The 26,478-nt window shown below is 39.5% G+C and overlaps 1 protein-coding gene and 1 long non-coding RNA gene across 7 annotated transcripts in view; one reads left to right on the top strand and one right to left on the bottom strand.

Annotated features, from left to right (window-relative positions):
• The window catches only part of LOC129148554 (uncharacterized), a 277,290-nt gene extending 268,795 nt beyond the window's left edge, over positions 1-8,495 (bottom strand). For all 6 annotated transcript variants that reach the window (XR_008555514.1, XR_008555510.1, XR_008555511.1 and 3 more), the window contains exons 1-3: positions 8,410-8,495; positions 7,291-7,394; positions 3,166-3,277 (exon numbers count right to left, since the gene is read on the bottom strand). This is a non-coding gene — a long non-coding RNA (uncharacterized LOC129148554). The remainder of the gene's footprint in view (positions 1-3,165; positions 3,278-7,290; positions 7,395-8,409) is intronic.
• A 143-nt stretch (positions 8,496-8,638) lies between these two features.
• The window catches only part of DHX36 (DEAH-box helicase 36), a 45,017-nt gene continuing 27,177 nt past the window's right edge, over positions 8,639-26,478 (top strand). The window contains exons 1-9 of the mRNA XM_054713658.1: positions 8,639-8,953; positions 14,052-14,176; positions 14,880-15,111; positions 19,948-19,986; positions 20,746-20,916; positions 21,780-21,859; positions 22,612-22,686; positions 22,802-22,968; positions 24,162-24,243. Coding sequence (XP_054569633.1) covers positions 8,693-8,953; positions 14,052-14,176; positions 14,880-15,111; positions 19,948-19,986; positions 20,746-20,916; positions 21,780-21,859; positions 22,612-22,686; positions 22,802-22,968; positions 24,162-24,243 — 1,232 coding nt within the window. The 5' untranslated portion in view covers positions 8,639-8,692. The remainder of the gene's footprint in view (positions 8,954-14,051; positions 14,177-14,879; positions 15,112-19,947; positions 19,987-20,745; positions 20,917-21,779; positions 21,860-22,611; positions 22,687-22,801; positions 22,969-24,161; positions 24,244-26,478) is intronic.

The following is a 26,478-nucleotide window of genomic DNA, read 5'->3' as shown; positions in this document are numbered from 1 at the left end:
TCCCGGACCACAGCCAGCAGCAGGTACTGGTGCCCGGGACTGCGGGGTGGGCTGCTTCTCCATTTACCAGGCTGTAGCCAACCGTAGGTGCTGGCTCCTGGACCACTGGTGGGCAGCTTCTGTGTCTTCCCTGGGATGCAGTGTGGGCAACTTCTCTGGCTGGCTGTGGCCTGCGTCTCCCAGGCCGCACCCAGCCTCAGGCACTGGGGCCAGGTTTCTCCGTCTCCCCCAGGACATGGGGCAGGCGGACATGAGGCTTCTGCTGCTGGCTGCGGCCTGGGATCACGGGGCAGGTGGCTTCTTCGTCTCCCTGGCTGCAGCCAGCCTCCGGCACTGGCGCCAGACTTCTCTGACTCCCACAGGCCTGGAGCGGTGGGGGCGGGGCTGCCGCCATGGTTTCAGGTTAATTTGCATACTCACTCTGATTGGCTGGTAGAGTAGCGGAGTGATGTTAATTTGCATGTTTCTCTTTTATTATTGTAGATCATATATAATCCCAAAGACTTCCAGGAGTTGTGACTGACAGAGGCAACCATTTTGAAGACAGAAACATCACAGTATTACTCACAATATAATAAAAAAAGAGACCCGGTTTGCATTATTTGGAAGCTTTTCTCAACATGGTTCTGTAGTACTGCATTTCATAAACAGTCTCTTAATTTCTCATACTAGTCAGCTCCTTCCATTCATTTACTTATTACAATATTGAATGAATGCATACTACATTCTAGATTTTGTTCTACATTGTTAGTATTATAACTGTGAACAAAAACAATCTAAATATAAGTATGCCGTATGTTTGAGCCAACTGCAAATTCAGACAACATAGTCCACACAGAACTTTACTCACTTCTGACACCAATTGTGAGTTCAGAATGTTCCCAAAACCACTATCAGTCTCAATACTTCACCAAAAGGGCTCACAGAACTCACTGAAAATTGTATGCTCACAGTTATGGAATGTTGCATGGCAAGAATACAGATTAAAATTAACCAAGAGAAGAAGCACACACAGCAGAATCCAGAAAGAGTCTAAATGTGGAGCTTCTGTTGTCCTCTCCACATGAAGTCATGGATAGCATTCCTTGCCTCAATGTGTATAACTATCTTGCTTGTACAGTGGAAAGAACACTGGGGTAGGAATCGGAAGGATTAATTCTTTTTTTTTTTAATACATTCTATTGATTTTTTACAGAGAGGAAGGGAGAGGGATAGAGAGTCAGAAACATCGACAAGAGAGAAACACGGATCAGCTGCCTCCTGCACACCCCCCACTGGCGATGCGCCTGCAACCAAGGCACATGCCCCTAACCAGAATCGAACCTGGGACCCTTCAGTCCACAAGCCGACGCTCTATCCACTGAGCCAAACCGGTTAGGGCCAGAAGGATTAATTTCAATCTCTGATTCTGATTCTGACTTTACCATTGTTTGACCACACTTAAACTCTTCAGAACTCAGTTTATTGTAGAGTAGATGTTAGAAAGATTAGGGGTGAAGTGAGTCCAGAAAGATTAGATGATCTCTAAAACCTTTTAGCCATTCTAAGATACTAAATGAAGGCTATACGAAAACCTACTGTGATTACATGATTCTCTTCTTCATTCAAGAAGGATATCCTTAATGGATTTGGGCCTAGCAAAGGACCAAGAGAACTCAATGCTCACAAATTTTAGTATTAAGACCAGGAAAAAGACTCCCCAAAGGTAAGTAAGGCAAGAGAAGCTGGTAGTAGGAACAGACATACAGGAGGACAGATCAATTTGTGATAATAAAAAAGTAAAACCTCCTAGAATTCTAGGGGAATACAAGGTTTCAATGAGTAATTTTTCTCTTTGGCTTGGACATACTGAAATCTATAACCAGAGATTATATGATCATATATATATATATATATATATATATATATATATATACAGATATATATATATATATATATATATATATATACACATACACACATATATGTATATTAAAAACATGATCTGCTTGCAAAGCTCTAAGCAGGAAATATGGCAAGCTGAAATGGGAGAAGGAATTCACAATACAAACACATCTTCCCTTCTTTCTCCCCCATATGTCCTCCACATTATCCTACAATAATAAGGTCTTCTTGTTCTTCGACTTGCTATGTGCCAGGGATTTCCATTTCTTCATATCACCTTTCTTAAGGCAAGCTTCACTCTGTCGCCTCCCTGGAGTTATAATTGTGTAATGTCTATTGGGGAACTTGGCTTAGGGGGGTAGGATTAAAAATATATCCATTTAGTATCTATAATAATAAAAGCTTAATATGCTAATTAGACCAGACATTCTTCCGGATGACCTTCCGGATGAAGCCAGGGCTGCGAGGGAAGCCCGAGTCCCGGGTGCCAGAGGGAAGCCAGTGCCAGCAGCTGGGGGAAGGAAGACCTACTCTTGCACGAATTTCGTGCATCAGGCCTCTAGTTTTAAAAATATTTTTGATATAGGTAAATTGAGGTTTTAATTATTGAAAATAAAAGCTTTATAAATCAAGGAGGCATAAGTAATGTGTAGACACCTGGTTTTTGTTATCTTTCATAAGACTGCATTATTTATGAACTATATCAGTAATTGTGGTATTTTTTCCTTGGAATTGTCTCATTGTTTTTAGTCTTTCTGTCCTTGAGTTTATTGGCCTAACAATAGTAAAAGAGGAAAAAAAAATAGTACCTGCTTATATTACCTGACATAAAATAAGCACTCATTAAATGCTACTTATAGTATTATCATTCCTTTTCCTACTCCTGGTTGTAACATGGACAACAGCAGGAGTGCTTGTGATGCAACACAAGAAGTCTATAAAACTCTCACAAGGGTGGTGTAACATGCGTTTGCAGAAGGCCTGAATGAGGACGTATAGCAGACTGTATCTTTCAAAGATGGGCACAATATCTCCCATCCCACATGCTTTTCTCATAGTGTGACCTTGGTTCTCCTCCCATAGCATGGTGAAGCCTAACTGCCCTTTTACCTGGGTGGATATCTATAAATGACGCAAATGATATAGTATAGCGGACATGACTTCTGAGGCCAGTTAATCAATATGTCAGCCCGCTTTGTGACACTTGTTCTTGGAACTCAGCTGCTATTCTGTGAGGAGTCTGAAACTATGCCACACATAGAAACCAAATGGAGAGGCTACCTGTAGGCGTTCCAGTCCATAGCCAGCCTGGGTTCCAGCTCCAAACCAGCATCGACCACCAGATGTTTGCGTGAAGATGTTTGCAAGTGATTTAGGCCCCCACATCATCCCACTGCAGAGAGAAAAGAAGGAGTAAAAAATGCCTAAGAGAGAGAGCAACTTCATAATTACTTAAAACAAACAAACAAAATGAGTTGGTAATTTTATTATGTTCCCTCTATTTCCTTATTGCCTAGCAAGAAGGAAATTAAGAGATTAGATCAGCAAGAAACAAACAACCCCCCACCCCACATTTTCTTTGCCCATCTTCGTTGTATTTTCAACAAATTTGTGATTTTACTATAAGTTATAGTCAAGAAGAGTCATTCTCTACAAATTCATTTTCAGTGTAACCAAACTTTTCCAATTTGAGTTAAAAAACATTATATGAAGACACTCTATTGAGTTATATAATAAGTTCTTCCATATCTTTCCTGATATAAGAGAAAAACAAACATTTTCTCCCCTTTCACATCCTCACACAGCCACATCTTTATATTCTACAGAGGTGTAAGATTATTTATAACAGCATATCCCCTCGTCTTCCCACCTCAAGAGGAAGTAAGAATCAATTAAGAGTTACATTTTCCAAGGAAACACTAAAAAAATCCCCGCCCAGGCCTATAGGAATATTAGACCCATAACAAAGTACACAAGAGTTGTTTCAAAGGGTTGGGGTAAAGAAGATGAAGAATAAGAGATTCCCGGAGACTGGGAAAGCTGTAATAGTTTCCCACAGTGGTGTGCTTCTGTGTGGCTCACCCTTGCTGCATATTAGAGGTGACTGGACCGGGAGGTGGATGCCTGTGGAAGTTAGATATCAAGCACTGTGGGTTTGAAAACAAATCATTTGAGAGAGACAACATTTAGCCTTCCCAGAGCACACAAATGGCAAAGCACCAGTAAGAGTAGCCATGAAAATTATAATGAACCAATCACACCATTTGTTTTCTGACATTAGTTAACCTAAGAACTCCTGTGGTTCCAACAAAGGCAGAAAAAACAACAACCAAGGAACAAAAGACACTTTTCTTCTGACCAATATCTTTCTTAAAAATCACCCTTTTGTGCAGATTTTTACTATAATGACATGTGTGTTAAGTGTCAGCCTAAAGCAACAACTTCAATGAATACCGTACTACATGCTGAAGACATCAGGAAAAATTAGTAATTTGCTAATCAACAAACAGGAGGTGAAGAGAAATAATACAATTCATCAGCAAAAAGAATTAGCACAACTTCTCTCTGGGGTTTTCATGAGGATTGTGTGAAATATGAACTGTCATTACTTTTCTATTGCTACTATAATAAATTACCACAAACTCATAATCTGAACACAACTTACTATTTTACCATTATGTAGCATAGAAATTTTGACAAGGGTCCTCACTGGCATTGTCATGGTAATTCCTTCTGGAGGCCCTAAGGGAGAATCCCTTTATTTTTTTAGTTCTACAAGCTATCTGCATTCCTTGGCTCATAGTCCCCCTCCCTCCATTGTTAAATCCAGCAGCATTTGGCTGAATCCTCATATCACATCACTATGAACTTCTCTTTTGCCTCCCTCTTCCACTTTGAAGGATTCATACCTACTGGGCTCATCCAGATAATCCAGGATAATATCCCCATTTTATGATCAGCTGATAAGCAATTTTATTTATTAATTAAAAATATATATTTGTATTGATTTCAGAGAGGAAGAGAGAGAGAGATAGAAACATCAATGATGGGAGAAAATCAATGACTGGCTATCTTCTGCACGCCCCACACCTGGGGATCAAGCCCACAACCAGGTCATGTGCCCTGATGGGGAATCAAACCATGACCTCCTGGTTCATAGGTCCACACTCAACCACTGAGCCATGCCAGCCTGGCTGATTATCAACTTTAAATTCTCTTGGCCATGTAATGTAACACATTCACAGATTCCAGAAATTATGATTGATCATCTTTGGGGGTCATTATTCTACTGATCACCAATGTGCACCACCTAGCCAACACCCTAGCAAATGCTAAGCAGCCAATAAATGCTAGTTCTTTCCTACACTCTGTATTAGTCTGCTCAGACTGCCATAAAAAGTACCGCAGGTTTAAGCCTCAGTGACATAAACAACAGAAAATTATTTCTCACAGTTCTGGAGGCGGGGAAGTCTAACATCAAGATGTCAGCAGGTTGATTCCTGGTGAAAGCTCTCTTCCTGATTTGGAGACAGCCTCTGTCCTCACATGAGGAAAGAGTGAGCAAGGTGTCTGTTGTCTTTTCTTATAAGGACACTAATCCTGTCTGATTGGCGGGAGGGGGGGGGGAGGGTGTCCCACCTTTATGATCTTATTTAATTACTTCCTTTAGAGGCCACATCTCCAAATAGTCATACTGGGGTTAAGGCTTCAACATATGAGTTTCGAGGGAACACATTCAGTCCATACCACTCTCTTTCCTCAAAGTCCACACTCTTTCTCCCTACCATCTCCAAGATGCCCACCTAATCTTATCTATTGAATAATTCACATATTGTCATATCAGGCATGCCCAATGGGTACTTTAATTAAAATTATTAATTCCTATGGTCTTAATATTTGCCAAAAACTCACATATGTATAATCTTAGTCTGTTTTCCCTGCACTTAAACTCATATAACCAACTGCTTTCTAGATATCTCAATTTGTATGTTTCATAGGCTCCTCAAATTCTACATACATTATTTAAACACATTAACTCAACCCTTTTCCCAACCCCCCCAAAAATTCTCCTTGTCCTTTTTCTCATTTCAAGATATGGTACTGCCTCATTTGATAGACTTTCAAATCTTAAACTCAAAAGTCACCTGACCCTTTTTTCCACATTCAATACATTATGAAATACTAGAGACCCAGTGCACGGAATTCGTGCACGGAGGGGGGGGGGGGGGGCGGTGTCGGTGTCCCTCAGCACAGCCTGCACCGTCTCCAATCTGGGACCCTTCAAGGGATGCCCGACTGCCCGTTTAGGCCCAATCCCACGGGCAGTCAGACATCCCTCTCACAATCCAGAACTGCTGGCTCCCAACTGCTTGCCTGCCTGCCTGTCTGATTGCCCCTAACTGCTTCTTCCTGCCAGCCTGATCACCCCCTAACCACTCCCCTGATTGATGCCTAACTGCTCCCCTGCAGGCCTGATTGCCCCTAACTGCCATCCCCTGCAGGCCTGGTCTCCCCCAACTGCCCTCCCTTGCAGGCCTGGTCTCCCCCAACTGCTCTCCCCTGCAGGCCTGGTCCCCCCAAATGCCCTTCCCTGCAGGCCTGGTCCCCCCCAACTGTACTCCCCTGAAGGACTGGTCCCCCCCAACTTCCCTCCTCTGCCAGCCCAGTCATCCCTAACTGCCCTCCCCTGCAGGCCTGATTGCCCCTAATAGCCCTCCCTTGTAGGCTTGGTCCCCTCCAATTGCCCTCCCCTGCTGGCCTGGTCCCCCCCAACTGACCTCCCCTGCAGGCCTGGTCCCTCCCAACTGCCCTCCCCTGCTGGCCTGATTGCCCACAACTCCCCTACCCTGCTGGCCATCTTGTGGTGGCCATCTTGTGTCCACATGGAGGCAGCCATCTTTGACCACATGGAGGCAGCCATCTTGTATGTTGGAGTGATGGTCAATTTGCATATTACCCTTTTATTATATAGGATTAACAATATTGTCTCCTAATATTTCTTAATTTCAATCCTTACCACATCCCATCTTGCTCTGTCATCCCTTCATGCCTCCCTATATCACAGCCTGCTTACTAGTCTTTCTTTATCCACTCCTGTTTCCTCTATTCCTTTCTACTCAAAGGAGCCAAAGTAATCACTCCCCTACTTAAAGTGAACTCTTGCTATTCATGTAGCATATAAGGTCCTCCACGATTTTATATGCCACATAAGATTTTTTACCTTCTCCATCAGTGTTTAAGTTTCAGTGTAGAGTTTTCTCACTCCCAAATGCTTTACCATCTCTTTTCACACACATTATTCCCTCCACCTATAATAATCTCTCCCCTCATCATTAGTCTGGTAAAAGTCTACTTATCTAGCAATTCACTACTTAACCTCTCATTCTTTAGAAAGGACTCACCTACCTTCTAAATTAAATTATTTTTGCTGTAACATTTCATGGTTGTTGGGGAAGAAAAACTTTTCCTCTATCCTCATAGGTTTGGTTCTTGGGGGCCTGCAAATTAAACTGACAACAGACAAATAAGCAAGAGAACAGACAGATTTAGTCACACCTAAGGGAATTCAAAGAAAAATATGACTCAAGAAAGGAATTAGAACTTGGAGCTTAATGGCATTTTAACAGAGGAAGAAGGGGAAGAAAAGGTTCTTATGGGAAAGCAAAGGACTTTTAGGAAAGAGAAATGGGCTTTATGAGAATAGATGGGAGATATGATAGTTTTTTGAGAATGTCTGTTTAGGTGTGGTGCTGACTTTATAGCCTCCAGTGGTAGGAGTTAGTCTTCCCTGGTTCCTCCACCCAGGAAAGGGATTTATGAAAATTGAGTTCTTTGGGGAGGCTCTGCTTTTAGGCAGATAAGCAATTTCAGGAAATCAAATCTATCTGCTCAAAATATGTTTTATGCCACAGAGGCAGTATTCTGTAACCCTTCCCAGCATACAGCATTTTCTTTCTTCATTCACTGCACGATAATTTCTTTAGCCTTTATTTTCTTAAGATTGCACAAAATGAAAGCTGATGCCCTACTTCCTTTATTCAGTGGGTATCCTCAGTGCCTTTAAATCAGTAAAATGTGCAAATAAACTGATTCTCTCTTAGTGAGCATCCAAGCCTGCGTGTCTCAGTCCGTTGATTATTCAAGAACAGCTAGACACTTAGTGGCCTGGTCAATCAACGACAGAGAACTTCATATGAACATATGACTCTTCAACTGATGTTTAATTTAATTGCCTAACATGCTCATCTCATGCTGTTGGATAAAGGCAGCAGTGATAATCCTTTTTAAAAAGGCAGGGACGTTTTTATATTTAATTAAATATTTGAAACAGGTGCCAGGCAGTTTCCAAGACGTAGCACCAGAAAAAGGTTAACTCATTCCATTTCTTTAGGGACTTTTAGGAGAGAATGCATCGTCCCACTGGTCCTTTTACGGTGTCAATCGATATTCACTATCTAGGGCCTAATTGGACGCAAACTCCCGATTTTACCATGAAGAACATGGAAGCAAAACCCATTTCCTCACTTGCTGGGCGTAGGGAGAAAAAACCTTGTAGCCTTTTGCTCGCTCTCCCTCCCGAGGCACACAGGTACACGGCCGACCGAGGGAACATCAACTAGGACTTCACTCGAGCCAACCTCCCGCTTGCCGGGTGACGTCACCGGAAATGGCTGCTTGTGACGCTAACGGGCCCTCCTTCTCGCGCTGGGCGCCGGGAGGGAAGCGGAAGTGGACGTGCACTCGCTTCCGGTCCCGGTCGCCATTTCTATCGGTTGCGGGTCCTCACGCGTTGTAGTCCGCCGGGACAATGAGCTATGACTACCACCAGAGCTGGGGCCGCGATGGTGGCGGCCGTGAGGGCGGGCCCCGCGGCTCCGGCGGGGGCTATGGAGGAAGCCACGGCGGGGGTCACGGGGGGAATCGAGGCTCCGGCGGCGGCGGCGGCGGCGGCGGAGGGGGTGGGCGAGGAGGCCGAGGCCGACATCCCGGGCACCTGAAAGGCCGCGAAATCGGCTTGTGGTACGCGAAGAAACAGGGGCAGAAGAACAAGGAAGCCGAGAGGCAGGAGGTAAACTGAGACGCGATAGTGCCAGGCAGAGGGCAGGAGGCAGGGTAGCGTTTCTTTTTTTTTTTTTTTTTTTTCCTGCCGCCGCCCCTAACTTTTTCTTTGTTTCTGTTTTGTTTCTTAACTTGGTTACTGACCCGAAGCAGTCGGGATTCTTGTGGGCTGAAGGCACACTTGGCCTGAGAACGTGAGAGCGGTGGACAAAGCCCGTGTTCATTCCAGGTTCCAACCGAGATGAACTTTCCTGGGATGTCACTGTCATAGTGTCTGTGGTCGCCCCCTTTCCCTTAGAATAACGGTGGTCACTTTTAAGGTTTTCACCCTTTCCTTTAGGATAATTCTGATCGCTTTTATTTAAGATTTTTTTTTGCCTGGTGAGCTCTACACGAGCGACCCCTCTGCCTTAGGTAAAGGCTTGCGGGGAACAAAAGCCGCCAAGCCTTATTTTTCAATGAAGATCGTTCAGAAGAATGGTCCAGCTTTCATTTTTTAGTATTAAAACAGCCACAAGCCCACCGTCACTTTCTAAAGACTCTTGGCCAAGTTTTAGTTGCCCCTGTTTCACACAAGGTTTTATGCAGGTTGCTGTGGGGATCTGAAGAAGTAAAATATCCAAGTAACTTACAGTCTAGTTGGGAAAAATAAAACGGAAACAAATGAAAAGTTAAATCAGGAATAAATGGTTCATTATTACTTCCACCTGAAACCAGTTGTGCCGTGGATCAAATCAAAACTCTTGATTTCCAACCCCTCCCCAAACCTTCTCCATGTTTGTAAATGTCATTACTATGTATTCACTTGCGAAGGCCCAAAATGGGGTTTATCTGTGACTTTTTCATTTCAGCAAATCTGTCTGTTCTGCCTTCTTAATATATCCCAAGTCAAATCACAACAATTACCGTAGGTCAAGCCCCTATTTTATTTTCTGTTCCTGGCCTCCTGGGTGTTTGTTTTTGTTTTAAAAGTGAAGAGGTTTGACATTGTTCATGTACTGCTGCTAAGGGGGTCAGTGGAGAGGGAAAGTATATCAGAGTGGGCCAAATCATGCTGTAGTAATAAACAGCCCCCAAGTCAGCGCCTTATAACAACAGAGGTTTGTTTTTCTACTCATATTACTTGACCATTGGAGTTCAGATGAGCGTTTTCATTATGAGAATGAGGCTGCCCGCGCCTCCACCCATTTAGAGCATCGCTGGTTTTGCTGGCAGCCAGGAGGGAGCACAGTAAATCACCCCTGATTCTTGGAGACTCCCATTCACATTTCCCTGGCCAGTAAATCATGGCCATGTGGTGGGAAAATGCAGTTCTACCATATATCTAGAAAGAAGCAAACCAGGATATTGATCAATAGCCTAATGACTGCTAGAGAAAGAGAGAGATTTAGGAAAGGAAGATAAACCTCAAAAATAGGAGATAGCCCTGAAAAGGTGAAAGGAATTGAGCTGCGGGTGTAGGTGGAGAAATTAACTTTAAGCAGGAAAATGGGCTCCTTCCATTTTAACAGGAAGGAAAAGAATAAATGATGGGTTCTGGTAGTGTTGGGTTTAGGTTTGGTTGCAAGCAATTGAGGAGTTTTCCTTTTTTGTTTTCTTTGTGAGTACTGTGTGTGAAATTATGAGGGTGAACTGGAAGGTGGTATTGGAGTGTCACAGAAAGGAGAAAGTTTGAAATAGTTGCAGATAATTAGAAGCTGGTAAAGTAGACATAGCCACTTTGCTGGACATTATTGAGGGTCTCTTTTGCCAGGAAAAAGGTAAAAACTATTTGAAGATGTCTGGGGAGGGAGAGGGGTAATTTTTTTTTTTTAATATATTTTATTGATTTTTTACAGAGAGGAAGAGAGAGGGATAGAGAGTTAGAAACATCAATCAGCTGCCTCCTGCACACCCCCCACCGGGGATGTGCCCGCAACCAAGGTACATGCCCCTGACCGGAATCGAACCCGGGACCTTTGAGTCCGCAGGCCGACGCTCTATCCACTGAGCCAAACCGGTTTCGGTGAGAGGGGTAATTTTTAAAAAAATCAAATCAAAACAAAATGTGTGTGAGAGTTTCCAGACAGGGGTGAGGTAAAGTGAAGCGTGATGGGACTGGAAGGTTAGGAAGGACGCAGCTTACAAACAAATTCTCAACTGCTTGTAGCCACTGGACCTTCATTGTGTGGAGAGCCTCATTAAAATTAATTTATAAAATATGTAAATTTTGCCCCGGCCAGTGTGGTTTAGTTGGTTGAGCTTCATCCCATGAACCAAAAGGTTGTTGGTTTGATTCCTGGACAGGGCACATGCCTGGGTTGCAGGCTCCATCTCTGGTAGGAGGCAGCCAGTCTGTGGTTCTCTCTCTTTCTCTTCCTTCCTCTCTCTGAAAATCAATGAAAACATATTTTTATAAAAAGATAAATTGTGTTCTTACTAAAGAGTATCAATTATGTTTTCAGAGGCTATTTCATTTTTCAATCATTTCGCCTTTTTGTCACTATCTTAAACTCATGTAACAAGGTGAGGAGTGAACCTTTGTTCTGTTAGTAGAGGTAAAAGCTTCAAAATGTAAAGTTCTAGTTGGTTTAAGAAATGCTTTACTGTGAATCAGTTTCAGTTGGGAAGAAATTGTTCTTCTGGTAGACATGACATAATCTTCTCTTTGCCATTTTGAAAATGAATGAAAGAAACAATGGCTTTGAGCCCTTGACGTAGTTGGAAAGGGTGTAAAAATTAAGAAAGCTGTATTTGAGAAGACTACGTCTTGGGGCTTCCTTCCCAGAGGAGTCTTTAATTAAAGTATTGCTGTAGATTCTTAAATTTCTAACTGCCAAGAAAAGACATAGTAATCAATAACCATCTAATGTAGTTCATGGAGCAGTAAATGTCAATATATGTCAAAGACATTTCAAAATTTAAACCATAGGCGGAAATGTTCTAATAATGAATCTCTGTGTCGGGGGTGGCCAAGACCACACTCCGGTACCATGATTCACTAGGAGGAATCACAAAACTCTGAAAAGCTGGTGTACTCACAGTGAGCTTTTTGCTTTTGCTTTTACAGCAAATTATTACAGATTAAAATCAGCAAAAATAAAGGTGCATAAGGCAGAATCCAGGAGAAACCAGTTTTAGTGGACATGCCCTATAGAAGAAAAGATACATTAGTCCAGTGGTCGGCAAACTCATTAGTCAACAGAGCCAAATATCAACAGTACAACGATTGAAATTTCTTTTGAGAGCCAAATTTTTTAAACTTCTAACGCCACTTCTTCAAAATAGACTCGCCCAGGCCGTGGTATTTTGTGGAAGAGCCACACTCAAGGGGCCAAAGAGCCGCATGTGGCTCGCGAGCTGCAGTTTGCCGACCACGGCATTAGTCCATTATATAAACCATCTTAAAAAGATTTCTATGCTGCACAGTTAAGAAAAACAGACAAAATTTCGGGGTTTAGTGTTTGTCAATAATTAGGTTTTGCTGCAGTTCGTAATTTTCTAAGGCTTTTCTATTAGCCAGAGTTTTGCAGTATTAAACTTTTTAATTGTCTGAGCATAATTATGCTTTTAGTAAACCCTTTAGTAAGTTATTAGCACAGATCTTTGGAATTCCCCAAATATCTCATTGTATTCTTTTTGTGTACATGCTTATTTTCTTAAAGAGAAAAATGGTTTTAACACAAATGTCATATATTCTCATTTTAAAGGATAGATTCAGCCGAAACCGGTTTGGCTCAGTGGATAGAGCGTCGGCCTGTGGACTGAAAGGTCCCAGGTTCGATTCCGGTCAAGGGCATGTACCTTGGTTGTGGGCACATCCTCAGTGGGGGTTGTGCAGGAGGCAGCTGATCGATGTTTCTCTATCATCGATGTTTCTAACTCTCTATCCCTCTCTCTTCCTCTCTGTAAAAAATCAATAAAATATATTAAAAAAATAAAAAATAAAGGATAGATTCAACCATTTATCCATGCTTTGGACAGACTTCTCTGGAACATCTACCATGTGCCAGAAATATATCTGGAAAAAATACTGCAAAAAGTGTAGACTATAAAGTAAATAACTTGTTTAAAAAATTAATAGTAACCAAAACAAGAGCCTACTGTTTTTACATTTTTGCAACTGACTTTTTTTCATTTAATACCTTGGCCATCTTTACTGTGTGCACACTTGAAGACAAAAATCTACCCACTCTTTTTAACTACTGGGTTTACTTATAATTCAACTAATTATAATTTGCAGTTATAAAAGAACAGTTTTTAGAAGTTCTTATTCTAACTTTGTACAGAGTAACTAATATCTTCCATGTATTATTCCCTCCCAATAAAATAATGTAATATTTTCTCTGCTGTGCTTTTTTTTTTTAATACATTTTTTTTACTGATTTTTAGAGAAAGAGGAAGGGAGAGGGAGAGAGATAGAAACATCAATCAGCTGCCCCTACTGGGGATCAAGCCTGAAACCCCAGCATATGCCCTGACCTGGAATGGATCCTCTTGGTGCGTGGGAAAATACTCAACCAATTGAGCCACACCAGCTGGGCCTCTGCTGTGTTTGTTTGTTTTTTAATAATTCTCATTCTGTGAGGAAACTGCATCATTTGCCATATTGGATCATCATCTCATGAGCACTGATCATTTTATGTTATTTTCTCTGAGCCCAATTTATTCCTCTTTTTATGTAAGAACTTTAAAATGCTCTTAAAATTCTCATTGCAACCAAAATAGTATTTCCAATTTTTAACTTAGTGTTTGTTTTTAAACAGAATATTGGGTTTCATTAACTTCAATTGTAGGTGTCTGAAAATTTAAGGTAGGGAACAAAATCATAGTATGTGAGGGTATAAGGTAAAGGAACCCAAGTTTTAGGAAGGAACATAAATATGCATCTTTACCCAGTTACACTAGAGCTAATTTTGTACATATATAATAGAAAGGGATCTTGAAGGAAAAATGTTAACATTAGGTCTAGGAATTGGATTTGGGTAAGAAGGCAAGTGTTGTACTAGTAACATTAACTTTCTCTTACATGTGTTTGTTGAACATATATTTGCCTGTATTTTTGTATCAAATAATTTTACATATGCTTTCTCATGTTGATGAGAATGCTTTTTCTTTGCACAAAATAGAGAGCCGTAGTACATATGGATGAACATCGAGAAGAACAAATTGTACAGCTACTACATTCTGTCCAAGCTAAGAGTGACAAAGATTCAGAAGCACAGATATCCTGGTTTGCTCCAGAAGATCATGGGTAAAACAAAAAGTATTCTTTTAAAAAATGGGCAGAGAGTGACACTTCTTTCATAGCATTGGCTAGGAAAAAAATGACAATAGAAATTACATCTTTAGACTCTTTAATAAGTGAAATTTAGTCTTGAAGTCATTATTTTTCTTATGTAGATGGAGCAGATTTTATGAAAAATTAAACAAAAATAGCGTATTCTACAGGAAAGCTAAGTGATAGGAATAGTCTATCTGCATATGAGATTTATCAAGTTGTTATTTATTGTTCCCATCATTTATGTATTTCCAAAATTTTCCTGTGGGGCAGATCTGCAAAAAGTGCTGCTGTTTTAAGAAAATCAAAGAAACTGTAATTTAGAGAGAAGATTAGTGAAAATTTTTCTGGGACTGTAATATAGCACCCCATTTATAGCTCAGAAAAGGTGGCAGGAAGAAATAAAGTTGTAAAACAAAACAAGGCTCATAAAAAGATCACTATATGTAGTTGCATGATATAGATTAGTGAGGAATACCTTATCTGGCATTATCTAGTAGGGAGGAAATTTTTTATTTTAAGAATCTTAAGTGTTTTCATAATTGCTCTACTCAGAGAAAAGAATAAAAGCTTTCGATTTTGGTGATTTTGAAATAACTAAATAGCATATTGTTTTCTTTCAGGGCTTGAGTAGTTATTTAACCCTTTTGTCATTTTTTAAATTTTGTCCAAATAGGTATGGTTCTGAAGCTCCTGCTGAGAACAAACCAAACTCAGAGAAGAAGTTGGAGGATCGGGAAAAAAAAGTGATAAATCAAGAAAAGAAGACATTTAGAATCAGGGACAAATATATTGACCGAGATTCTGAGTATCTCTTGCAAGAAAATGAACCAGATATAAACTTAGACCAACAGTTATTGGAAGATTTACAAAAGAAAAAAACTGACCTTCGGTATATTGAAATGCAGGTAATGGGAAGCAAGATGTGGGAAAAACTTCTACTTGTCTTCTCAAACATGTTAAAGTTATATATATGTGTATTATATATATGTTTTTAAATATATTTTTATTGATTTCAGAGAGGAAGGGAAAGGGGGAGAGAGATAGAAACATCAATGATGAGAGAGAATCATTGATCGGCTACCTCCTGCACTCCCCCTACTAGGGATCGACCCCGCAACCTGGGCATGTGCCCTTGACCGGAATCGAACCCAGGACCGTTCAGTCCGCAGGCCAATGCTCCATCCACTGAGCCAAACTAGCTAGGGCAATCTATAATAATAAAAGCGTTATATGCTAATTAGACCAGACATCCTTCTGGACATCCTTCTGTCCTTCCAGACAAAGCTGGGGCTGCGAGGGAAGCCCGGGTCCCGGGTGCCTGCCGACGGCCGGAGGGAAGCCCAGGTCCTGAGTGCCAGAGGGAGTCCGGTGCTGGCAGCCAGGGGAAGGAAGGCCTACTCTTGCATGAATTTTGTGTATCGGGCCATTAGTAAAATTATATTTCGTTGCATGATATAGATTAGTGAGATAATTCAGCAGGCTTTCTCTGAGAATTTCCCCCCCTCATATTGTAGAGAAAAGCAACAAGAATGGAATTACACATAACTTACAATAGCCTAGCTCATTTACAGCAGCTTATTAGTATATGGTGAGGAGAAGAAATATTTGAAAATGGTAACGCAAATGAAAAAAGAAATTTAACTTTTCTAGGTCAGTTTAGGGAAATGTCATAAAAGACACAGTGGTTAGAAGTATAAAGTTTCTTCTCTACCATTTAATCCAAAGCTTACCTTTATAGATGACTACATTAAACCCCTCAAAAGTTATATGATGTGCTTATATTCAACATTTTAAAGACTAGACTGTGACAGGAACTAAAATTGTCCTGAATTCCCATTCCCCCTTCCCCCACCCCAATATTTTTGTGCTAGGCAAGATCTTTTAACCCTTTGCACTCGCTTGCTTTTTTCTTGATTCCTTTATTCTAATGCTAACCATGTCGAGTCACACTCAACATCCGAGTGCAAAAGGTTAAGGTCCCTTCCTATCCTTCCTTCTCCTATGTAATAAAAGCCTAATATACAAATTGTCCCCTCAACCGGGAGTTCAACCACTCGATATGACGTGCACTGACCACCAGGGGGCGGCGCTGGCAGCAGAGGCGCTGCTGGCCCTGATGGGTCCCAACGAGAGTGGGACTGCAGCAGGATGGTGGAGCAGGTGAGCAGGTGGCGCCAGGCCAAGGCAGGTGAGAGTGGGGCCCAATCGCCCCACTGATTGCCTGCCCCGCAGAGGGCGACCAGTGGTGGGGACCCAATGACTCAGGCGGAGGAGGGCTTCCAGGGGCCCAGGTGCTGCCCAGGACCCAGAAGTCAGATGGGACCTGCCCTTCCATGCCAGACGCTCGCGCTTTGATTGCCAGCCAGGCTTAGAGACCACACCTGGGCACCAATTTCGTGCACCGGGCCTCTAGTTAAACAATAAAATTGTATGCTTTGTGGATGTTCTAGAGATAGATGCAATAAAATGTCCACATGTTTTTTCAGATGAAAATTCCGAGGGCCATATCTTTAATTTGCAAACGCTACTGTTTTAGAGAAAGGCAGAATATCACATCTCCTGTGGGAAGGATGCATTGACTGTTGCTGATTAAGAGTAAATATCTTGATTAGAACAGATGAGCCGAGGTTGTCCAGAGGCCAAATTGTGTAGCTTATTTAATGCCTATTGAGTGATAATATAAGGACAAAGGAGATTTCAAGATGAATTAATTCAGAATGGAGTTGAGAGACATGTATACTTACATGTCTTTTATTTTTTATAATAGGTTTTTTTTTATTTTAGAGAGGGGGAGGGAGAGGGAGAGAGAAACATGGATAAGAAAGAACCATTAATCCACTGCCTCTTGCACACCCCCTACTGGCGATCAAGCTGGCAACCCAGGTATGTGCCCTGACCGGGAATGGAACTGGTGACCTCTTGGTGCATGGGACAACACTCAACCAACTGAGCCACACTGGCTAGAACAAGAGAGCACAGCTGCTTTTATTGCCTTAGGCACAAGGAGAATTAGCTACTGTCTCTGTTTACTTTGTATGGAGGATAGAGCTAAATGTTATTAAAGTTGAGTGATTGTTTTAGTTTAGAGAAAGTTAGGAGAAGAAATGTGCAAAACAAAACCAGTTGGTGTGTACCTATTGTCCAGACACTGTTGTGAACACTTTACATATAAACACTTTACATGTGTCATTTAAACCTCCCAACACCTTGTAAGGGATTATACATGTCTATTACAGATGAGGAAAAAGAATCTTAGGTTAACTGACCTTAGGTTGCATAGCTAGTAACAGAATCGAGATTAAGTTCAGATGTGTTTTAAGAGCTTAACTCTTTAATCCTTGGTAATATGCCATAATTTCTCTTATTTTATGATTTATTTAATAAACATTAATTTTCTACTTGCTAGATGTCTTTCATTGTGCCATGTTTTCCAAAGACTGATAAGATATTCCCTCTCCTCACACACGGAATGGGAAAGAATATTGGGTTGTAAGTCTTCCTTCACCAGCATTTACGTATATAGAAAACAAATATGGTTGATGTTAGTTTAATGGAATAACTTGTATATACTTACATGTTAAGATGGTTGCATTTAACTACGTAGGATACTATTTTTTTTAATCATTAACACATTAAGCCCCATGTCACTCACTGGTGACTGACACTATACTTTCCGTCCGGAAGACAAAACAGGCCGGGCACTTAATGTGTTAAGAAATGGTTTTTAAATAATTTAAAAATTATAATACAAAAAATTATTAAGAAAAGTACTGTGACTTGTTATCTCAAAGCACTAGAAGTCATTTAAGTCACCATGCTGACTCATTTTGATGGCACTAGTACAAATTACCTGACCATGACAAGAATGGCATGTAGAGCATGGGTAATAATAGCACTATATTGTATATTTGAAAATTGCTAGGAGAATTGATCTTCAAGTTCTCATCACAAGAAAAATAATTATAACTGTGTAGTGATGGATATTAACTAGACTTATTGCGGTGATCATTTCACAATATATACAGATAGTGAATGATTATGTTGTACACCTGAAACTGACATAATGTTATATGCCAAATTTTATCTCAACTAGAGGCCTGATGCATGAAATTCGGGAAAGGGGCTTGGCCCTTGCAGCCCTGGTTGCCTTGGCCAGCCCTGGCAGCCCCTCCCAGCCTCGGCTGGCCCTCGCAGCCCATTGCAGCCTTGTCTGGTCCTTGCAACCCCGGCTGCCTTGGCCGGCCCTCGTAGCCCTGGCTTCGTCCAGAAGGTCATTCTGCTGTTCGGTCTAATTAGCATATTAGCTCTTTATTATATAGGATAAACTAGTATTAGGGGACTTTGACATAGTCTCCATCTTAACAAATCAAATGGGCCAAAAATTAACAAGGATGATGTTTCAATAAATTAAAAAGCATGGCAGTAATATACTAGATTACTTAGGATAGTTCTAAGTTTGCATTTTTTTTCCCTTTTCAATAAAGTGGGTTTGTTAAAACTATGGTTTATTTTTTTATACCACTGAAGATTTTTTTTTTTTATGTTATACTTGAGGCCCACTGCATGAGATTCGTGCACTGCAGGGGGAGGGAGGGGTCCCTCAGCCCAGCCTGCTCCCTCTCGCACTCCAGGGCTCTTGCAGTCCGGGACCCCTCGCTCCTTACCGCCTGCCTGCAGCGGACCCCTCGCTCCTTACTGCCCTCCTGCAGCGGAGGTGGGAGAGGCTCCTGCCACCGCCACTGCGCTCTCCAGCCGTGAGCCCGGCTTCTGGCAGAGTGGCACTCTCCCTGTGGTAGCACACTGACCGTAAAGGGGCAGTTGAGCGTCTGCCCCCTGGTGGTCAGTGCACGTCAGAGCGACTGGTCATTCCACCGTTCGGTCGATTTGCATATTACGCTTTTATTATATAGGATTATATAGAATGATCCATCTAGTTCAATGTCAACCATAGTGCTGCTTTCTTAGTGTATGTCATTTTTATGGAATGTAGGTATGGGGTTCCATAAAGTTTTCAAAACTAGAAATTATCATGTAAAAGTTACAGGAAAGAATTAGTCATGCTGTCTTTAGTATTTCTAATTGTAATTGCCAAAAAACTTGTTGAGTAGCTAATATGTGTCAGAAACTGCTACTAGTTTTATGTATAAAGGCTCTTCATCCAGATCTGTGGCAGCCCTGAGTTAAAAACCTTTGGGACTCCAAGTTTGACTTAAGACCATAGTTCTTAAATGGCAGTACCAGATTTTCTTAGTGCAGATATTGTTTTAAGTTTTCTTTTATACTCAAAGGCAAGTACGTAGAATACTTTGAATATGTTGTAGTGCCTAATGCATTAGTAAATGGTGTGGATCAATGAGTGGGAAAAGAATGTGATATAGAAATAAAATCTAAAGTGAATATATAAAACAAAGAGAAAAAATTGTAACAGTAACTTAGGGATAGTAAGAATGCTATTAGATGATAGATCAGATTTCATTTTATTGTCACTCTAAGAAAGTATCTCCGTTCTGTTTGATGTAATAGAATTCTATTTTTCTGTGTTTTAAAAACCAAAGCGATTGCTGAGTTATTACTTAGTTCTTTTTTTATAAAATTCTTTTTTAAGTTATGATACTTCATGTAAGCTGTGAGGTAATAAAGTACTTTGTATTCTAGCATATTTATCAGTATATTCTGATTACCAGGATTATAAATTCATTCCAGTTTTTGGTGAAAATTTATAACTTTTTTTTTTATTTCAGCATTTCAGGGAAAAGCTGCCTTCATTTGGAATGCAAAAGGTAAAATGATTATGCACTGTTTAATTTGGTTTGTAAAATACTTGAATACAGGTTTTTTTTTTACAAAGTGCTATGTTAAGAAGAAGTATAAATTTATCAACCTTTCTCTGAAGGATATTCTTAGAAACTCATTTTATTCTTTTGAATTGTTGAAAAAGAAATATGGTCATGAAACAATTTTTTCTAAAGTTTGCTTATATTTATGTCCATAATTGAAATTTTTTAGAGTTTAAAAACAAGAGTTTTCACAAAAAGTTATTTTGCTAACTTAGGTTTTTAATATTTTTCTTTATTTTAATTATTTGAAAGGAAATAATTTTAAATTACATTATTCTTTAAAACAGTATACAAAATTTTTCCTGCAGACAAAGTCATACTTATGAATTATGATATCAATTCTTAATGTCTTTAGTAGTTGTTTAGGTATCAGGGGATATTTGCCTTGTACTCAATAGCCCGATATGATCACATTCTTTTTAATTAATCCTTATGCATGGAACTTATGAGCTGTTAACTTTTTTGTTCTTACCGGTGTGTTTTTCTTTAACAGTGTCTTGGCTGAGTTCTTTTAATAATTTAGTGCTTCTTAGCTCTTGAAAACTGGTATATCCAGAAACTCAAACTGTCAGCATTTCACATAAAATTTAAAAGGCATTAATGTTTGTTAGAAGCAATTACCTTCAGTTTGGTAGAATTTTGATAACTGTCTTTTCAGACTTAACATGTGATGTCCTTCACTTATTTTTCTTTTTGAAATAGGAATTGGTAAATATGATCGATAATCATCAGGTGACAGTAATAAGTGGTGAAACTGGTTGTGGAAAAACCACTCAAGTTACTCAGTTCATTTTGGATAATTACATCGAAAGAGGAAAAGGATCTGCATGCAGGATAGTTTGTACTCAGCCAAGAAGAATTAGTGCCATTTCTGTAAGTTATCTCTCACTTCATTTTCCATTTTCCTTTTGGGTAGTCTTGATAATAGCTTTTTTTCCTTTCTTTTTCTTTTTTTCCCCAAGATCTGTTGTTTTTGAATGGACAGTATAAGTAGTGAAAAGTGAAATAATGATGTGTATGAGATACACTGATTGGAAGTTTTACTTCTGAATTATTTCTTTAAAAGTAATCATGTCATTTTCTGTTTCTAACCTCAGTCATCACTCTTCTGTTACAAGATGACTGTTGTTTACTTTTAGTTACATAAATCAGTATGATTATAATAACATTTCATCTATCCAGAGCTTACCTTTGGCACCATAACTTTTAAAATACATCCTGTCCTATATAATAAAAATCTAATATGCAAATTGACCGAACGGCTGAACGACTGGTCGCTATGACGCTTACTGACCACCTGGGGGCAGACGCTCAACGCAGGAGCTGCTCCTAGCCCTCAGGCCCCAGGCTGGCTAAGGTGGGTGCCAGCGGGGGCTCCCGATAGCCCCGCGGTCACCCCACAGATTGGCCCTGATCGCTGGCCAGGCCTTAGGGACCCTACCTATGCACAAATTTCATGCACTGGGCCTCTAGTGTTAATATAAGTTTAGAGCAGGATTTCCTACTCTTTTAGAAAAGACAAAAAGAAAGAGAAGAAATAATGAGAGGGTGGCTGTAGAAAGGCACTTTGAAAATAGTGAAGAAAGAGCATTCGGCTTTGGAGAGCTTAAGAGAAAATGAAAAGTAAATATAAGAGGCAAGTAAAGATAACAATCTCAGATTTTCATGGATGGTTAGGATATTTATACTAAAGGGAAATCTCTTTTCTTTGTAACTGTATTTTATTTTAATTAAAGGTTGCAGAGAGAGTGGCTGCAGAAAGGGCAGAAACTTGTGGCAATGGTAATAGTACTGGATACCAAATTCGTCTCCAGAGGTAAAGAATGTTCACTTGTTTACAGGTATATTTTAGTTAAAATTTGAAGCTAGAGATTAAAAAAGAACAGATTTTTCTCCATTTGTATGCCAATTATAACTACTAGAATTAACATTTAAAGTAACTGAAGCATAGGAGGCTTACAACCCTCTGTCATTTTTATAACCTCGAATATTTTGATATTTGGATTACCATTTTAATGTCTTTTATATTATGGAATGATTTGAAAAATAACTTATTTCCTAGACATACATTAGTAGATCATCGCTCCCACTGAAAGGAGTTAGTGTCCTATATTTTGATACCATACCCAGCCCCTGAACTACTTTATTGATTTTGGTATCTTTAACCCCTATCCCACTGCATTGTATTTTTTTAGTGTTTTTTTCCTGGAGATCAAGATTCCATTTATCTTTTTTAATTAACTGACTTTCCAATCACTGAACAAAAGTTTAGGTCCGAAGTAATGAGTCATTTTCTGAATGTTAGTGGTTATTTATGCCTTTAAAAAATAAATTAATTATTAACATTGTATCATGACAACAAAAACAATGTATAATGAACTTGGATGTAGTATTTCTCATTACCCTAGCTTGGTAGGCATTCCTGTAACTACAAAAGTAAGTATGAAGATTTTCATTAAAACTATAAACCTTTTTAAAATTGAAGATTTTCTTTTAGATGTTTGTGGTACTTAGTAATGTACTAGTAAAGAAAACCAAGAATTGTTAACTTGTGTCTTTTATTCACAGCCGGTTGCCAAGGAAACAGGGTTCTATCTTATACTGTACAACAGGAATCATCCTTCAGTGGCTTCAGTCAGACCCGTGAGTATATTTCAATTCAGGACATTTAATTAAATCCTATAAAAGATGTAATTATTAAGTAGGATGTTACTAATTGTTATACTGATTTACATACTTCACCACACTTCTGCTTCAGGCATTTGTCCAGTGTTAGTCATATTGTGCTTGATGAAATCCATGAGAGAAACCTGCAGTCAGATGTTTTAATGACTGTAATTAAAGACCTTCTCAATTATCGACCTGACCTGAAAGTAATATTGATGAGTGCAACATTGAATGCTGAGAAATTCTCAGAATATTTTGGTGAGTAAAATTTATGATTATTACTTTGGGTAACTACCAGATAATTAAGGTGGCATCAATAAAGTCAAAACACAAATCTGAATAATTTTATTAACATTTTATGATTCTTTTGTGGTTTTTATGTACTATTCACAGGCTAGAATGGCAGTTTGCAAATGACAATAATACTAGTGATTACTAGTCATTGTGCCAGGTAGTACATATGGCACTTTGTCTTTATTAATTCTCATAATATTTTGTGAGGTAGATGCTGTTATTTTTATTTTTAAAGATGAGAAAGCCTCAGCACAATTAAGTAGCTTATCCAAGGTTGCCTAATTAACAGAGGGTTGAGAGGATTTGAAATTAAATTTGACTAGCTACAAAATATATATTTTTTAAGATTATTCCCCTGTCTCTTACTTTTAATTGGGGAAGGAGGGGAAAAGGGTGGGAGTTAAAATGGAATAGAGCTATATTTAATACATGTTCTTGTATTCAGCCTAGTTGACTCTCAAAGCCTGTGAGATGGGTCGAGTGTATTATGTCTTTTTTTTTTTTTTATGCGGTATCCAGAACTAACATTGAGTAACTTACTAAAATTTATGAAAATCAGAGGCAAAGTTGTGATACCAATCAGATACTTTGACCTCTGCTGTATTGTTGACCTTTGCTTACAGTGTGTACTGTTTTGTTTGGTACAAAATATGAATAACATTTAGAAAACAGTTCTAAGAATCTTTTTTTAAAAACTAATGACTCTAAAATAGTAACAGTTTAATATTTGATTAGGTCTTAACTACTTTTTCTTAATTCTGGGTGCCACGGAGCACTGCTTCTTACATAGATTTAAATAAAACAGGTTCTAATGCAATATTCTGGCTAATGATGAAGAGAAAATAGACTTCTAACTAATGGGTTTTAAGTTCAATTTAAAATACTTTGTCCTTTGGTATTCTGCATTACTTTGTAGAACTCTGAGGTATATGGGGAAGGAGGGGAAAAGTTTAGTAGCATTAAAATGGTGTTGAGTGAAGGCTAGGCTGCTGCTTTTTATTGAACTAGATATAGGAAATAGGATAGAGCTGTAAAAGCTCAGGACCATTTTCTGAAGTTATAAAAAGTAATAGATTCATTGTCCTTTTTATAGTGTTCATTTTTATTTTTAATATTTGAGTACAGACTTATGTTGTGTGATTTTTTTACCATAATAGGTAACTGTCCAATGATACACATACCTGGTTTCACTTTTCCAGTTGTGGAGTATCTTTTGGAAGATATAATTGAAAAAATAAGGTAAGTAAATATTAGGAAATAAAAGAGATTTAAAAATGCTAACATGTTACCTTTTCTATCAAACTTTAATTCAGAAACTCACCCTTAACCACTTCCTTCTAAAACATTGTTAATGAATCGTTAAATCAGGGATTCCCACACTTGGTTGCACATTAAAGTCACCCTCAGCCTTTTGGAATCCAGATGCTGTGATCACACACCATTCCTTAATCACATTACACAGTCTGGGCTGGCAGCTAGGCATCAGTGTTTTTCAGAGATCCCTGGGCAGTGAACTTGGGGAGCCTCTGTCTTTAGTACTTGGACCTCACTCTGGTTTTCTCATTCTTCACGGGCTTCTGTCCCCTACCCCTTAAATATGATTTTCTCCTCGGGTTCTCCATTAGCCTTTTCTCAGTCTGTTGTGATTCCTGTGTGCAGTCCTATTTCCATGACCATACTTCTGTATTTTCACAGCTTTCTGACCTACAACTTCAAAGCTGAAGCTCTTCCTGAACTCGAAACTTGTTATCTAACTCTGCTCAGCAGCATTCCAGTATCACAGAGACCTTGAACCTCTCATTTTTAAAACCAAAATCATCTTACATTCCATTCCCACCATGCTTTCACCAAAACAATTATGCCTTATAATGGTTACTGATGTTATCCTCCACCCAATTGACTAAGCTACAAATCAAAAAAGCTAATATTTATCAAGGAGTTATGTAACTGCTTTACTTGTTTAGTAACCAAATTACTCTTAAGTCATCCTGTATTCCTCCCCATACCCACCCCCTAGCACAAACCCTGAGAGCTTTTGCCTTGATCATACATGTCTTCTCATTTTTGTTTCTTCTACTTAAGATCCATATTATCTCTCCTGTGCTAACATAATAGTTCCTCTTTTGGCACCATGATCTTCACTCTCAGAATTGCTGCCATTCTCTACCATGCTAGCCATTGGCCTTTCATTCATGACTTTGTGCTTGTTATATGTTATTTCCTCCTTTTAGACTTTATTTGCCACCTTCTCCACTCTTTCTCCTATAAACTATTGATTATGTAAAAATAAATTCCAGCTTCATTGCCCATTAAGCCATCTCTGATCCTCTCACAGAATGAGTTGTTTTCTAATCCAGACTCCTGTAGCACTGTTATCACGTCCCTTAAAACACATTATCACCATTTAAAGCGCCTCTTTATATTTGCCTTTTACAATAGATTTCAAAGGTTCAAGGTCAAGGATTTTGTCCTCTTCATCTCTGTAACTAGTGCATAGCACAGTGCCTGACCTCTAGTAAACATCTGAATAAGTATAGGGACAGATGTAGAAACACTTGTGGTGAGATTTTTCAAGATTCCACAGCTTTCTTGTTAAATGAGAAAATGAATAGTGGGAAAGTGAGAAATAAGATCCTACTGTCTATTTTATATGGAGAAAAGTCAGCAGAATTTTGTAGGCATTTAACAAATTTTTTTTAAACCTTTTGTCTTGCACTGTGCCTTAGTGTACTGAGAATAAAACAAGGCAAGATTTGGTAGAAACCTCACAGCTAATATTGAGGCAGAGAGACATGTACACTGTTAATATGAGGTGTGATTGACCTGTTGTGAGAAAGTAGAGTGTGTCGGGAATGAGATTATATATAGCAGAGATAGGCTAGGTAAGTCAGAAAAGCAGTTAAATTCGGAGTAAGAAAGAGGGAAGTGTGTGTGTCAGTGAGAGTAGAACATATTAAAAGTGAGATATATATAGGTCTTCCATGCTCTGGTTTTATCATGTCCATAAATTTTTATGCCTTTCCTCAATTCCACTTTCCACTCTGTTCTGCTTCCTACCACAGCACATTTATCAATTGTTTTCTAAGAGAGTAAAAGTCAACGCTTGACAATAATGATGAAAAAAAGTTTCAAGGATCAGTAATCTAAAATTACATAAGGATGGATTGCTTTCTTAAGCTGTCTAGAAGACAGGTTATATACAAGGAACTGTAGTTAAGGGGTCTCTCGATGCAAAAGGATAGTATCTATTTGTAGAAGAGCTGCACTTCAGGGAAGTAGGAGGGAGGAAAGTAGGGTGAGATGAGATGGAGGGTTGTGATCGGGCCCTTGGGGTGGGGGTTGAAGGTTACCTCTGTTGTTCGAATTGCTGGGAAGGGAACCAACTGTGGGTCCATCCTGCTGACTAGCACTAATCTCTGTCTCAGGTTGCCCTACTTCAAGTTGGTGCCTCTATATGTATGGAAGACTTAGGGG

Source organism: Eptesicus fuscus, chromosome 3, assembly GCF_027574615.1.
Source record: "Eptesicus fuscus isolate TK198812 chromosome 3, DD_ASM_mEF_20220401, whole genome shotgun sequence".
Lineage (NCBI taxonomy): Eukaryota > Metazoa > Chordata > Mammalia > Chiroptera > Vespertilionidae > Eptesicus > Eptesicus fuscus.
This window is presented reverse-complemented; position numbering and strand designations above follow the sequence as displayed.